The sequence below is a fragment of the Larimichthys crocea genome, chromosome X, assembly GCF_000972845.2.
Source record: "Larimichthys crocea isolate SSNF chromosome X, L_crocea_2.0, whole genome shotgun sequence".
Classification (NCBI taxonomy): Eukaryota; Metazoa; Chordata; class Actinopteri; family Sciaenidae; genus Larimichthys; species Larimichthys crocea.
Window position 1 is genome coordinate 3,755,657 of NC_040020.1, and position 16,031 is coordinate 3,771,687.

Below are 16,031 nucleotides of genomic sequence, written 5' to 3' on the forward strand. Positions count from 1 at the left end.
GTTTGTTTCTCTTTATAGTCATTACACACAGGCACTATCCGTCGCTAGCCATCCGTGTCAGATCTATAGAACATGTGGATGGTGAAATCTGCAGCGCTGCGTCACATCCGCATGGTGCGGAGATCTAGTCACCGGGGGGTCCTGAAGCCGCTTCTCCGCGGCTAACTGTTAGCTGCCTGTCGGGCTGTAGCTGATGTAACTCTGAAGGACTTAGCACCTGTCAGGCCCCCTCAGCGCTCTCTGAAACGTGTCGGGGCTGCTGCTCAGAGTCTATGTAAGTTTCCAAAGTCGTTTTATTTAACTCCTTTAACTAACTAATCGATATAATCTAACCGACCGTCGAGCTAATAGGTTAGCAGTGCCGAGCTGCACGAACCGGCTAATACAGCTCTCTGATTCACGATATATCACGATATAGCGTTATATCGTTACTCGATATTTGTGTTTACTGTCCCGATATGAAGCATTTGTTTGATTACTATGAGCTACGAATGATTCCTTTCGTTGTCTAGCTTCAGTGTGAGCTGCAGCCAACAATCAGTTTCATTATTGATTCATTCGCCGAGCATGTCACAATAGTTGTTGGTGAATATGTATTTTGTGTTGCTGGCATCCCCCCAAACAAATAGTTTGTGGTATAATGTGGCAAATCACTGTCACATCCTCACATTTAAGGGGCAAGTCGTGACACACAAATAGATCAAACTAGAGTTGTCACGATAATAACCACGATACTATACCAGACAAAGTATCACGGTTCCAGGTATTATCGCGATACTGCAGGCTTTTTTTAAAAATTATTATTATTTTTATGAACTGCAATCAAATCAAATCAAATCAAAATGTATTTCTATAGCCCAAAGTCACTAAGTACATTTGCCTCTGAGGGCTTTACAATCTGTACAGGGAGTGACACCCTCTGTCCTTAGACCCTCGGTTCGAGTGAGGAAAAACTTGCCCACAAAAAACCCTTTAACAGGGAAAAAAGGTGGAAGAAACCTCAGGAAGAGCCACAGAGGAGGGATCCCTCTCCCAGGACGGATAGACGTGCAATAGATGTCACGTGTACAGAACAAATCAACACAAACATGTTGTACAATTACAATGAATGATAAATATGAAACATTTGTTTGATTACCGTGAGCTACAAATGATTCCTTTCGTTGTCTAGCTTCAGTGTGAGCTGCAGCCAACAATCAGTTTCATTATTGATTAGTTAATTATTGATTCATTCGCCGAGCATGTCACAATAGTTATTGGTGAATATGTATTTTGTGTTGCCGGCATCCCCCCAAACAAATCATTTGTGGTATAATGTGGCGAATCACGGTCAAGTTCTCACATTTAAGGGGCAAGTCATGATACATAAATAGATTAAACTTGAGTTGTCACGATAATAACCACGATACTATACCAGACAAAGTATCGCGGTTCCGGGTATTATCGCGATAGTGCAGCCTTTTTTAAAAATTATTATTATTTTTACGAACTGCAATCAAATCAAATCAAATCAAATCAGATTTTATTTGTATAGCCCAAAGTCACAAAGTACATTTTGCCTCGGAGGGCTTTACAATCTGTACAGGGAGTGACACCCTCTGTCCTTAGACCCTTGGTTCGAGTGAGGAAAAACTTTTAACAGGGAAAAAAGGTGGAAGAAACCTCAGGAAGAGCCACAGAGGAGGGATCCCTCTCCCAGGACGGACAGACGTGCAATAGATGTCACGTGTACAGAACAAATCAACACAAACATACTGTACAATTACAATGACTGATAAATATGATTACAGTAGCAGTGGAACCTGTGATAGAGATAAAGAGACACAAATGCACAGCGGCAGCAAATCATCAACTAACTTTAAACTGTAATGGAGATATGGTAGCAGTAATGACAGTAGTAATATGTGTAGTGGACGTCATGCAGGACCACAGCATCATCCATGATCCACGAGAACCTGCTGGATGAGAGAGCACAGAAACTCCAGGGAAGAAGTTTAGTCAGTAACATGCATTAATGAGACGTATGTTTACAGAGAGAGAGAGAGAGATGTTTACTGTCCCAATATGAAGCATTTGTTTGATTACTGTGAGCTACAGGTGATTCCTCGATTTGTTTTTATTGTCTAGCTTCAGTGTGAGCTGCAGCCAACAATCAGTTTCCTTATTGATTAGTTAATTATTGATTCATTTGCCGAGCATGTCACAATAGTTATTGATGAATATGTATTTTGTGTTGCCGGCATCCCGCCAAACAAATAATTTGTGGTATAATGTGGCAAATCAGTTAACATCCTCACATTTGAGGGGCAAGTCATGATACATAAATACACCAAACAGTACTGTAATCTACCTGTTTGGGATGTGTATATGTGGTACCATATACACCTGTATGGTACCTTAACGCAGTAGTTTTCAAACTGGGGTTCTGCTCTGGGTTCTGGGGTGTCCCCAGCTAAAAGAGGAAATGTATAACAATAAATAAATAACAGGAGGAATATTTTAAATTTTTATAAAACATTTTTGGAACTTGGAACAACAGGGAAAGAAATACAGTTGGTCATTTGGATTGAGACAGTTTGATCATTGATTGACTTTTTTTTCTCTTAAAACCTTAAAATAAAAATCACTTTAGAGATTCCCTGAAGAAAAATCCTCTGTCTGTAGTCTAATTCATCTACTGGGGGGGGATACTTGGCATTAAAAAGTCTGGGAACCCATGCCTAATTACTAATTTTTCAACTAATCTTTCAATTTTTTAAAATTAACATAATTAATTTGCTGCCTGTGATCCAATCTAATCATGTCAGCACAATGTCCCTTCATCTACATGAGACGAGCATTTGACATTACGACATTTTAGCTTCTAAACATTTAATAATTGATTGAACAGATGATGAAAACAAATGATCGATGCAGCCCTGATCATGAGAGAGTCTCGCTATTTTACAGCTTTGTCATGCTCCCAGCTGTTTTCCATGCAGACACAGAGAGTAATTGGTGTTTTGAGGTTTATATTGTTGTTGCTTCTGAACCTCATTTATTCATGACAATGTATCACATGTAAACTAATTTCATGAATTATCACATTAGTGCCGTTTAGTAAAAGTTGCCTGCATGTTAGATTTCTAATCAAATTTTCCACCCCATTGTTTAACACTCATTTGTTGTTGTGTTTTTTTTGTTATTGTCGTTTTTATCTCTCTGTTACATGTATATTTCTTTTGCATGTGCAGTCTAAAAGGCTACATGGCTACATGTCTCCTCCTCCTTTTTAACCTAAAGTGTGTAGGTCCCTTTAATGCCTTCGGGTGGTGCTGACATACTGCACTCCCTTTTTAATTATAATGGGCTGGTTGGCAGTCAGGTGGGGATCTAGCCTCCTACAGTGTATTTTACTGTGGGAATGAAGCATGAAAAGAGGAAGCACTTGTATCCTGGTGGGTCTGCTCACACACCACCACCAGAGCACTGGTGGTTAAATGCAACAGATTTAAAGATTTGATTCAAACCACCTGCGTAGCCTGGCAGTCTTATCTTTGATATTTTAATTTGAAATTTAATGTAGATATAAAATGTTTGTGAGGACTATTGATAACTATGACTGAGCAACCCAGGCATGTCTATTTTTAGGAGATTGATAACACTGGGTGTTGTCAGATGCCTCCTCCAGCTGTCCCCAGCATGGCACAGTTCGCAGAATATTAGGAGATGAATCGCAGATATTTTGATTTCCATACAGTGAAGACTGTTAAATTAGACATCCTAGTGGCCGGTGAAAGTCCACCTCACATTAACATTGTTAACACATTTCCCTCTGAAATTGAAAGCTGAAATGACCCCTTCATGTCATTATGCTGCGGACCATACCTCGGCCCCAGGAACCATTTTAAGAGGTTATCCAAATGAGATCAGCCTTTTTGTGGCTCTTGCTATTACTCCACCACTGGTCCTGTTTAAATCAATTCAGTTTCTCTAAAAACAATGCTTTGATCCTTGATTTTATCAACTCCAGCTCTTTTGTGTTTCTAATTTCCTCATCCCCCAACATTTTGTTTTCATCTCGGGCCAGCTGTTGTTTTCCAGCGCCTCCCTGTAATATGTGTAAGAAGTTTTCTTCCCCATGCCTCAGCCTTGTAAAAATCCTTCTTTTCCTCTTTCTTCAAAAAGTAATTTGCCAAGCTCAACATGATAAAGAAACAATACCCCAAACCCAAACTGGTGTCCGGTTGTATTTTGGTTGAGCTCCCTAAGAGTGGCTGATCCTTTTGTTCTCCCAAAAGGAATGTACATAATGTTGTAGTATGGTTTAAAACTATCTACATGTCACTTCTTACCACTTGTTACTATGAAAGACAGATACGAATTCATCCAAGAATTTGGCTTGCCAAAGCCTGCTTGGAAGTTGTCAAGGCCATTTATGGTTTTTACTCTGAAATGTTTCAAGATTTACTGATTTATTGTTCCATTTTTATGAAAATCAACACACGTTCTTCTGATTATCTCTCAACATGCTTTATGGACGGTGGTCAGATTTTTGTCACTTTGGGCAACCAGACAAAATACATCTGCCTTGAAAATTCATTACATACTGGGGCGCGCATGATGGAAAACCTGTCAGGTTACGATTGTCCTGTCATCACATACTGATGTGCTTACACTGCAGCTACACTATGTGATGATATGTACAATGCAGTCGCACAGAGCAGCTCTGCAACACATTCCCACCTTTTTGTGGAAATGTAAAGTTTTTTTATGCGAGCCAGAGAGGAGTTGACTTAACTGTGCGGTCATTTTGGAGGCTGCAGTTTGTGGTGACTTTATACTGGAATGCAAACCTTGTAACTCCAAACATCTATCTTTGTAGATGTCCAGCATTGTACTTTAGAATACCATCTCTTTTTATATTGTCAGTGTCAATTGAGTAAACTTGAAATAACATGGAATAGGGTTACTTTATAAGTAACTGTGCACGCAACTTGGATCCATGAGCCTTTGTCTGCATTTAAAGGGAGATATTGCAGAACTTGAAGTCCAGCCCAGTGCAGATTTTAATTTATGATGTTGGAATATAATCAGTCTTGTATATTGATTGCTGTATGTCATTTTTGTCTGTCAGGTTTTTAGTTCGCTCCGTGTTCAAGATGTCAAATCACAATCCTTTGTTGAGGCTGGAGCAGCGGGCGGCCGAAGCTGACCAGATAATCGAGTACCTGAAGCAACAAGTCCAGCTGCTAAAGGAGAAAGCCAGTAAGATACACACCCAGACATTAAAACAATTACACACAACCTCACAAAAAGTACACTTGGGTTTTATAGGTTAGGTTTGTACACTTTTATGAATTCCAAATTCGTTTGATAGACTATATCTCAAATCAAATGGTTCTTATTCTATGTTCAGGTATAATATATGGCATGACTTTTCCCTGGAAAGCTGCATACATACGTGATTCACAGTCCCGCAATGTAAAGAGTTAAATCCTTGCAGCACTGATAGGAAACCTCAGCCCTCCGTTGTGGGGAAGTGTATGTTTCCCACGGTATCTTTCAAGTTTGACCAGATGTGTCAAATATTGTGACTGACTTGAGAATGAATACACTATAAATGCTCTATAAAAGTTTTTTTATTTTTTCTCAGTTATTGTTAAGAATCTTAATAGAGATCTCTGGGTAGAGTTCTGTCTCACATTAGTGCTGTAAAATGTAACGAGTGATTGCGTGAATAATAGAGCTCCACTCTGAATGATCTCCATTAATGTGTAGGATAATATACTCCACATGCGTCACCTGCACAATACAAAAAGAAATCTGAATTATTCCAAAATGTGTTTTACTCTAATTTAAGACAGCTTGAACTAGATTAGTGGACAGTTTCATGGCTAGATTTTAAATAATCGCCGTATATTAGACGATAGTATATTTGCAGTAGTTCAGAAGCATTTCTTAAAATCTCCTTTGGGATAGTGAAATTTCATTCCAGTGTTGAAACATAACAAGAATTTGCTTTGCTGCAGTCGTCCAGGCCAGTGTCAGAGAAGAGAAGAAACTGATGGTGGAGAACGCCAAGTTGAAGAATGACATCGAGGAACTAAAAAAACAGCTGCTGGAAAAAGAGAAGAAGAGGGGAGGTATGTTGAGTTTGGTTCCCAGCAAAGACTTCCACATCGCAGATCAGATGTTTGTTTGTCTTTTCCAAAAGACCTTGATGTTGTTATCCTTTAGATTTACTTATAGGAGCGGTTGTGTTTGCCTGACTTTTGAACATTTGATGTCAGTTGTTGCTCATTAGAGCATTGTTTGGTTTCTACTATCAATGATAACATCTTGTGCATTCTCGCCTCAGCCCATTATAACCAGATTTTTTTGTCTTTTGGGGTTTTTTTTTAATATAAGCAACCATAGTGCTTCAAGAATTCCCATTAGAGTGATGGGGACAACATGTCTTTCAGCTATTGTGCGTCTCATATACGTCGACAATAAAGAGCAAACTGCTCAGATCATTAACACACATTTAATGTTTTCCAGAAAGAAGCTGCAGGAATAAAGGGGGACTGGAAGAAATAAGCAATTTAACCTTATTCAAAATAACTCAATGTGTTAGTGTTGGAACGTTGAAGGAATGCGTTCCAACACACCCGAGACTATGTTTTTCCACACATTGTATCTAATTGTGGTGTTTATTTTTGGGGTTTCTTTTCAATGGCTTTAAGGTGGCATGAAATGGCTTAATCAAAACACAGATAAATATGAAGCTTTTTGAACGGAGTTTCAATCGTCTTTGCTGATTTGTTGTCGAGTTGAGAAAAACAAACTATCAGACACGACTTTAATACTGCCACAAGAAAAAGTCTACTTCAATGCCATTTAAAGTAGAATCGTATTGTGTAAACTCACTTAGCGCTGCATTTATTTGTTAGGTCCATTCATCAAGATATCATGGCAAACATGATTGCAAATAGTTGGTATTTGGTATTATGTTTCTGTCCCCATCGTTCAATATTCACTCTTCTTTAAGCTCTATTTCAGTCTGTACCGACCTCTGATTAAAATATCTTAGCTGCTAAATGCACTGTATTCAACAGGTGATAACTCTGTGTGGGTTTGTGGGACACCAAATCCACAAAAGGATTTAAGGATTTCATTTCTATACAAATTAGTAAGCATCTAAAAACTATTAGGAATTTATTTCAATCAAGATTCAAAATATTGTCGTAAACTTTCCTGAAATTGGGTTTGAACTGGGTTTGGTTGTGAACCATTCAAAATAAAATGAGTCTCTAGAAGAACACACTTACATTCAAATGCAAGAGAAACAAAATAAAACTCACCAAATCTTGGTTTGTGTTTCTACTATTTAAACCATAATAACCGTATATATATATATATACGGTTATTATGGTGGATGACTAATGAGACGTTCAACGTTGACATCATATTTGCATTTTTACTATTTCAAGCCACATTTCCAGCGGCTTTAATATAACAATATTAATTCATGCAGATTTCATTTCAAATTCTAATCGAGACCCCGATGTTTCCAGAGAGGCATGCATAACGTGTGCATAAACCGTCTCCAAAAATGTAATTTGAAATATAGGTGCGACTAGAAAACCTCATGCAGAATGTGATAGTGTCATATCGTGTGTAGAAAGCTGGTTCTCATTGTCGAAAACCTTAAAAGTAAACTTAAGGGGACGTAGATGAGAGTTTAAGAGGTTATTGCCCGTAATTCCAAGGTAAACCGGAAAGGTCCTGAGCTCAGGTCCTAACATAACATAGAATTAAGGTAATTAAAAGCATTATGGCGACAGTGGTGTGCCTGCAGACCGATGTTTGTCAGACACAGGCACTTTTGTAGGAATTCAAACATCAGGCGCCTTAAATGAGGGGTTATTTTTTTTCTGGAGAGTTTTTGTAGGACATTGTTCCCTGCTTTATGGCTCAATTTCCATGTTTCCATTCACTTGGACACTGTGTCATTTTCCCATCAAAACTGTTTGCATCAGGAGAGCCGTCCTCCCACTGGGTGTGTAAATAAAGCTCGCTCTGTATCATTTGACTGTGTTATGTTGATGCAACCTGCTCTGTGTGTGAAAAGGGGACCACTGTTGTGAGAAGTAGTGTGGCTCTGTGTATGTGTAATGTAAATTTGCTCTTTCACAGCAGTTCAGCCACACTCTTCTCATACTCCCACAACATTCGGGAAAACAGTGTGCAGATATTACCTTTCAGATAGTAACTCTGATCCACTCTATGATCATTTATTTCTCTCGTTCTGTGTCCCTCCTTTAGTGCGCGATGTAGCCATGCCATCATGTGACGCCAGTGCTGAGTGCGTTTCGAAACCCACACCTACCAAACCCTCTGCTCCGGCACCATCTGACGCCCCTGCTGCTGCTGTCCAGAGCCCCCCTCCTAAAGAAGAGAACAAAAAGAAGAAGCCAGAGAAGAAAGGTAACAGCTGAAGATAGAAAAGTATGGCGTGTTACAGGATTTTATTAGGAATTCTTTGAAGTTTTCACATCCCATAAAACAGTTTGAAGTTGAAATTAAGCCTGTTTAGAGGTGTCATATAGCAATATGTGTGTCATTTCATTTCACCACTCACTTTGATCTTCATCAACATTATTTTATCATTACATTATTGCTTTAGATCCCATTTTCCAATAACAGTTGGATAGATGCATCATTCTGTATTTCAAAAGTCACTTGACCTGCTCCAAACATGTTTTTTCCATTTGAATTTTTAATATCAGGTGATAATGGATGTCAGGCAGCAGTATTGGCCCCTTAATGGATCCAAGATATCTGGGCCTCAGTTTGAAGTTAGTTTTTTTTTTGTGGACTTGTGTGTGATTTATAAGCTACATTTGGGACAAGGGATCCTTTTTCTAATGTCACCAGTAATTTAAATCCAATTTGAGAATGATTTAATGTTTTTTAGCTGTTTTTTAGATTTTAGGAACCCGTTACAAATCTCCTATATTAAATATAATGGCGTTAAACAGTTTAGAATACAAAACAGGAAAATCCCTGCCACAGAACTTGAATTAATTTGCAGTAAATCACTCATATTCTAGTTTTTTATAGCAATAGGCTATCTGGGCGAATCAAAAGAACTGTCAGGCGTTGACGAGGAATGATTATTAGTGGCCGTGTTGGGGTTATAACTTAGAACAAGGGAGACATCCAGATGTTAGGGAGCTCTTAATGATACATGCTTCTTCGTCTTGATGAGCTGTTGTGCATGTTAAATTCTTTGTTACTTCAAGCTTTAATGTAGCTGCATTCTCACCTCATCCAAACAGTCATCACTTGTTAGCTCTCAGACCCATGTGTAACCTTAGCGTAGCCCTGGTAATGTTCCGTCGCTGTGCTGTCATCACTGCAGAGCATTGATTACGCGGGGGAGAAATGTTGAATATCAAAGGCAGCGGTTGGAATTCATATTTTTCAGAGCTGGTGTGGCCTCAGAGGGATGATTAAAGACTGTGTGATCATTTGATCAGTGCAATCCGCTGAAATGAATGTGTGTAGGAAAACCAGGCGAGTGAAAGGTACTTTGTCTCTCGGGAGGAAGCATCTGCTATTCTGCTTCGTTACTGAATCATGTAGAACTCACCTTCAGCCAAGTATTGGTATTGTCATTTCATCAAAGTATCTACCCCACATTTCTGGGAAGAGGTAAAAGAAGTAATTTTTTCCCCTTAATTTTTCATTTGCTTATGGATCACTTGGAACGCATGCCCCCGCATGCAACCCCCGAGGCCTGTCATTGGTGGCCTTTGTTTTCATTTATGGGAGGAAATTAAATCAGATTCCAGACAGATGCCCAGTATTGTTTCAACTATGATTTGTTTTTTATAATTTCCTTTGGCAAGATACCAGCTGGATGAAATATTCCCGGTTCTTTTAGGCAAACATTTTCTATAATATCATGCACATTTGGTATAATAGTATGAACACTCTTAAAGATGTCAAAAATGCCTTTCTTGAGCAAATACATACATTCACACATGATCGATAGCTACTGTCTGACGCAAACTATCATTGAAGTAGCACAAATTAAGAAGAACAGTATTTGTCTTGAATGCCAGGATCGGAGAAAGTGGAGAAGAAGCAGGCAGCCCCCAGCCAAGAAGATGTCAAGGTGGATGTGTCTCGTCTGGACCTGCGTATCGGACGTATAATCACAGCTGAGAAGCACCCAGATGCCGACAGTCTTTATGTGGAGCAGGTCGATGTGGGAGAGGCCTCACCAAGGACAGTGGTCAGCGGGCTGGTCAAGCACATACCTCTGGACCAGGTACAGTACAACTTATATACACTTCAGTTGCTAGTTTATTAGCAAAAAAACAGTCTAATACAAATATAAATCCTACCTTCATAAAGTTTCAGTCGGCTTATACTGAGAGCTATGTGCTCAAGTGGTAATGGTGTAATTAACAGAGGTTGGGTCAGGGAGCTTGCCACCTCACAATCGTCCCACAGACTATATGTATGGATTTACACACATTTACTGATTTAGGCTTGTGATTATTAGGTGGAAAATAAAAACGGTCACTGAATGTCTCATCGGCCTACTAATTACAGGCCTGCAAATGTCAGAACCAACACCAGTCAACTTTAATCTAAGTGAAAGTGAATTTTACAGCCGTCGTTAGACCAGAGAGCCTTTGTGCATTACACTTCTGCATTCTACTGTATGTGTACAATGTATATATATTTAAACCATATGCTTGCTAAAGAAATATTTAACAAACACTGTCCAAAAAGAAGCTATTATATAAAGACAGAATACTTGGATATGACAACAGTTTTTCCATGCTCACAGACATATTAGACTTTAGCTTAGGACAGAATTATGTGGCACGGCCTTCGGTGCTGTCTGACTGCAGCTGGAACGGACAAACTACCGCTGCTCTCTGTGTCTGTATCAGCCCATTACTCACAAAGGCTGTAAATCTGAAATCAGTTTTTTTTACTTTACCTTCTTGTTAACCGTCTTATTTATATGAGCCATTATCTGTTTCTGTTAAGTAGCAGGGATGACATGTCTGAGGAAATGCATTATGGGTTTTATGGCAATACTCTGCAGCGTCTGTTAGGATAAATAATGGGCGCCGTTCAGATATATGAGCTTGAGACAGGCTAATCATAAATTAACTGTATTGCACATAAAATATTGCTCGAGTCAAACCGTTTTGTTTTGTAAATACTGTGACAGAACGTTCACATACTATCCCCCAAAACTGAAAACTACCACCAACATTCTGTCAAAGCACCGTGAGTGATGTTAGATTTATACCACAGTTGCTTAAAGGATGGCCCTAAATAAAAGGTATGGTTGTTTTCTGAGATCTGGTATACATCATCTTATGGGGTGCAGGATTTCTCTTTTTCTCAGCTTTTGGCAGAAACTTGTAGTCGTCTTTAAAATGTTGGTAAGCCGCCGAGGTCTCTACGCTTCACTTTAAAGTTTTCCTGTTTGGTCTCTTTGGTTTATAAAATGAGGCAAACAAACCATAAACCTTGGACACAGTCATTTTAAATGAATTGATTGGAAAGGGCAATAGTGTTTGTACTGAAGTCTGAAGCAATCTGTCCTGTACCCAAACAGTCCGCACCATGTGAAGGTGTTTTTTTTGTTTGTTTGTTTTGTTTTTTTACTGAAGGAAATTGGGGACAATTAGTTTTTCTTCTCTATTGTGCAGAGCATATGGGCTGTGAAAATGTATTTACTCTTCCGTGCTCCCCCCAACTGTGCAGATGCAAAACCGCATGGCAGTCCTGATGTGTAACCTGAAGCCAGCCAAGATGAGAGGAGTGGTGTCCCAGGCTATGGTCATGTGCGCCAGCTCACCAGACAAGGTCGAAATCCTTGACCCTCCGAACGGAGCAGTACCAGGAGACAGAGTCACTTTCCAGGGATTCCCAGGTACTCAAAACTGATTAATCGTTAACATAAAGCTTAACTGCACCAGTCACATCCAACCAGACACTAGGGATGCCTCTTCATCACTTAATTGAGTGAAGCCTACAGAAAGAATTTCCCAGCCTAGTTTCTACAAAAACGCCTGACTTGAGGAAATGAAGGGTGTCGTTGAACCCTCTCATTGCCAGAAACAACACGGCAGTTTCCACATTCATTCCTCTGAAGACACCCGTCACGATGCGTTCTCGGACCCCACTCAAAGCTCTCTCATTAGAGGACTCCTCGGTTCTGTTTGGTGGTTGCTAAATGGCCTGTGACTGCTGATTTGACAGACTAATCAACGCTCATTGCTAGGAATGTAACTTTTGTCAGTCGGAAAGATAAGTGCCTTAACTGTCCTGTTAAGTTCAACTAATGTAAATGAGGAACATATGAACTCTATTTTCTATTAATTAACACATCAGCTAGACTGTATCAGAGTCGAGGTCTCTCCTGTGAAGTATTCCAAACACAGTCTCCTAATGAACGTAGCCTAAAATCAGAGAAAGCCACCAACAGGCCAGGTCTGTTGCAATTTAAGTCTCCCCAGTTCTAAAACTCAACTTTGCACAGTGATGTTGATATAGTGAGTGTCCGGTGCTCACAGGTGGTCATTTAAGTGGAATTTGAGTATTTCAACAAACTGTAGTAACTTGGTTTTTTTACGATATATGGCTATAATTATGTATGTTGATAATTGATTGAAATATTGCAGCACGTTTGGACCTGAACAGTTAAATAAGTCATTTAAAAGTATATTTTATTTTATTCCCCAGTGATCCATTCAAAACAATCGTCTAAATAAAGTTATCTACATTCATTATTCTACAGCTGTCTTTCTCCTCTTGGACTCAGGACAGGCTGTTTTTGAGTAATTTTCCATTTTTACATGAATGAAAGTCTGAGTGAAGAGATCCAGATCTTGCACTGTTAAAACGTTCCCGTTCTACCGACACGCCAAATTCCTTTTTCAAATTTAATACTTAAAAGTATCTGTGCCAATAACATGCACTCACCTGAAAGAATATTTATCAGTTGCTTTTTGAAATCCAGCTGAATCATTATTCCTATAAATTAGATCCACCACATGCACTTTTAAAGCTGGGTCATCTGTTAGTCACATTATTTACTTCTTCCAAAATAGTGAAGAACACCAGAAGGAAGGAGTTGAGTTTTCATTAAAATCTTGTAAAATTAAATATGACTGATGCATTAACCGCGTGCCAAATTAATCAGAGCACGCAAGGCCAGATTGCCTCCTAAATTACCATATGCCCGGTTGCTGACAAACAATGTAGCATTCAAAAGGTTATTTGTAAAATTCTCACACCACATAACACGCCAGGACCACTTTACATCACTTTAGGAAAACTTCACGGAGAACAATGAGGGCAAAACACCAACACAGATCTATTTTAACTGAATATTCTCAGGTCAAACTCCGCTTTAAAAACACATGCGGCGTCAGCACATGGTGGTGTGTCGTTCACTACCGAGCCTGCGTCTAATGGGTACCACTCTTAACAATCACCAAAGTGTGGCAAAGGCAACAGCAAAATGGAGACTCTGAGCTGAAAAGAAAAGAGTGCACATAAACACACATTATATGTCAACACAGATTTGTTGTTGACGATGAAGCATCATCAGGAGAAAGAAAGGGGACAATCAGTCCTTTCAGATTTACTGTCACAGGGCACACACCTAGCAACGTCACTGTTTGCAAAGCTGAATATCGGTGGTGAGAAGAGCATTGGTCTTCTTTATTCATCTATTCTTTTGAGAACAATAACTAAAAGGGGAGTTCCCTGTGAAAAAAAGAAAAATGAAGAAGAGGATGTGATGTAGGTGGATCTGTGGTCCATGTATCCGCAGCCCAGCTGCGTCAGCCGAGGCTTTCATCCCTGCAATACACATGTCCCAGCCACTCCTAAAAGCTGTTTGATTTATGAGGGATCCCTTTGGCCAGAATCATTTTTATGGATACGACATTTAAAAAAAAAAAAGAGTCCTATTCAACCCATCCTCTGAAAACATGGTTCACCAGAGAACAGAAGGAGAGGAGCATGCAGCAAAGGCGGGATTGGTAGATGGTTTGTTGTAGCGTCGAGTTTGTTTGTTTGTTTAAAACAATACAGTAAAAACTGAGGCTGTGCAAGCAATGGAAAAATAAGAGGTGATAGAAGTTTCCCTCGTCCCTCCCACCAAAATGTGCCGTAGTAAAGATTCAGTCACCACCAATCCACTGCTGGTGTGAGTACATGGCTGTAATTGCCCACATTTCCCCAGCTAATGGGGCCCAGTACTTCTGCTTGAAGTTAAAGTTAACACTGTGCGCAAGTTGTTCATCAAAACGTCTTTCACGCTTCTGATCAAAACTGATTGTTGCCACTCTCGGGTTGTAAATTGGAAGAAATGGCAGCTTTGGGAAATGAAACACATTTGTGTCCCTTTACCCTGAGATGGTTGTGTGGAAAAGGGAAACGTTGACACCAGACAGAAGCCAGCCAGCTATGATTTCTTCAGAAACGCCAAGCAACATCAACAACAAAAGCATTGTGAAATGAGAACTTCCTTTAATTGTCTTCCCTGGGTGCATATTTTGCTTCTGAGAAAATCCAGTTTAGATGTTTTGAATTATGGTGAAAGACAACTGGCAGTTTTTAAAAAGCCGATGCTCTAATAGAACATGATAGACCAGTCAGACGATTCACAATTCAAGTGGGACAAATGAAATTAGATATGGCTCAATAATCATGAATATAATGCTCGGGTCATTTGCTCACAATTTGCTTTGGCTACAGTTCGATATATACACATGGCATCCGTGTAAGCTGAATATGAAAAGTAAGAAAGAAAGAAAGAAAGCTAAAAGTCATCTGTCAATGTGCATGAATATATTAAGTGTTTCAACGGGTTATGCAAGGACATGACATCACAAGAAGTTCATCATGTATCAGTCCTGGATCCATAAATCCTGTGTGTGTGTGTGATGGATGAGCATGAGGGGATTTTCTTATATATCAAACTGACTTTTTGATTGCAGGTGAACCAGACAAAGAGCTGAACCCCAAAAAGAAGGTGTGGGAGCAGGTTCAGCCAGACCTTCGCACAGACGGCCAGTGTATTGCAACCTACAAGGGAGCTGCCTTTGAAGTCGCCGGCAAGGGAGTGTGCAAAGCCCAAACCATGAGCAACAGTGGAATCAAATAAAATAACAGAGCTGCTTGAAATAGCTCAGTGTTTACTTGGCAATCATCTATATTGATGGCAATGATAGTGTTGAGAAACAGGAAGGTGATGAATGAAAGAAAATGCTTTGAAGATGTTCAATAAAGGGATTTGAAAATAATACGTGTCCTAAGAATCCTTCCAATTTGTTCTTTTTTTAACGTCTAAAATATACAGTCATGCTCTATAAAGTGAATTTAATCAATACAACTGTGTTTCTGTTTTAATGCACCAACTTTGTCTTCTCCTGAGGCACATTAGCTTGATTGTGCTTTGATTTTGAAGTCTAAAGGACTTACTGGACTTGAGCGGGCACCATTGGTTTCCACTTCATCTAGTCTTGGGCATTTTAATGAGCAGGAGATGAAACGGATGTTATACTACAAAGCCTAACAAAAACAGATCGGGTTCTCGGGCTCTTTGCAGGAGCTATTTGGATGGTGCTCAGGCACAGCTCACCAATCTCCTGGCCCACTGTCAGTCTCTCGGTCTTGGCCCTGTGATGCCAGTGCCATGTGCTTTATTTTATTGTTCCCTTGAAAGAAAAAGTTCTACCCACCTCCGGAAGTATCAGACTACACAGGCGAAACAGACAGAGAGCTGTGCACCAGAGCCTCTAATGTTACTGAAACAGTAATTAAGGCCATCCACTCAAAATCCACTACAAAAACATCTGTCATGGGTCAAATCCGACCACTGGCACAACTTGTGCTTACTGTTCAAGTCTTACTCTTAAGAAGACAGACATTTTAGTGCATTCTCTAGTGCTTATATTTAACTGTGCATTTTTCGTAGATCGGTTTTGCTGAGGTTACCAAATATGATGGAGGAT

General features: G+C 39.6%; 1 protein-coding gene across 1 annotated transcript; it reads left to right on the forward strand.

The window, feature by feature from the left end:
- Window positions 1–101: 101 nt before the first annotated feature.
- aimp1a (aminoacyl tRNA synthetase complex interacting multifunctional protein 1a) lies at window positions 102–15,320 on the forward strand. The gene is made up of 7 exons (XM_010741307.3): window positions 102–274; window positions 5,117–5,247; window positions 6,012–6,125; window positions 8,290–8,451; window positions 10,095–10,303; window positions 11,767–11,935; window positions 15,015–15,320. Coding segments are annotated over exons 1-7 (954 nt in total). The 5' UTR covers window positions 102–272; the 3' UTR covers window positions 15,182–15,320.
- Window positions 15,321–16,031: the final 711 nt, after the last annotated feature.

Coding starts and splice junctions, on each gene's coding strand:
- aimp1a (XM_010741307.3), top strand. Junction 6,126..8,289: donor AAAAGAGAAGAAGAGGGGAG/GTATGTTGAGTT, acceptor TCCCTCCTTTAG/TGCGCGATGTAGCCATGCCA. Junction 10,304..11,766: donor AGCACATACCTCTGGACCAG/GTACAGTACAAC, acceptor CCAACTGTGCAG/ATGCAAAACCGCATGGCAGT.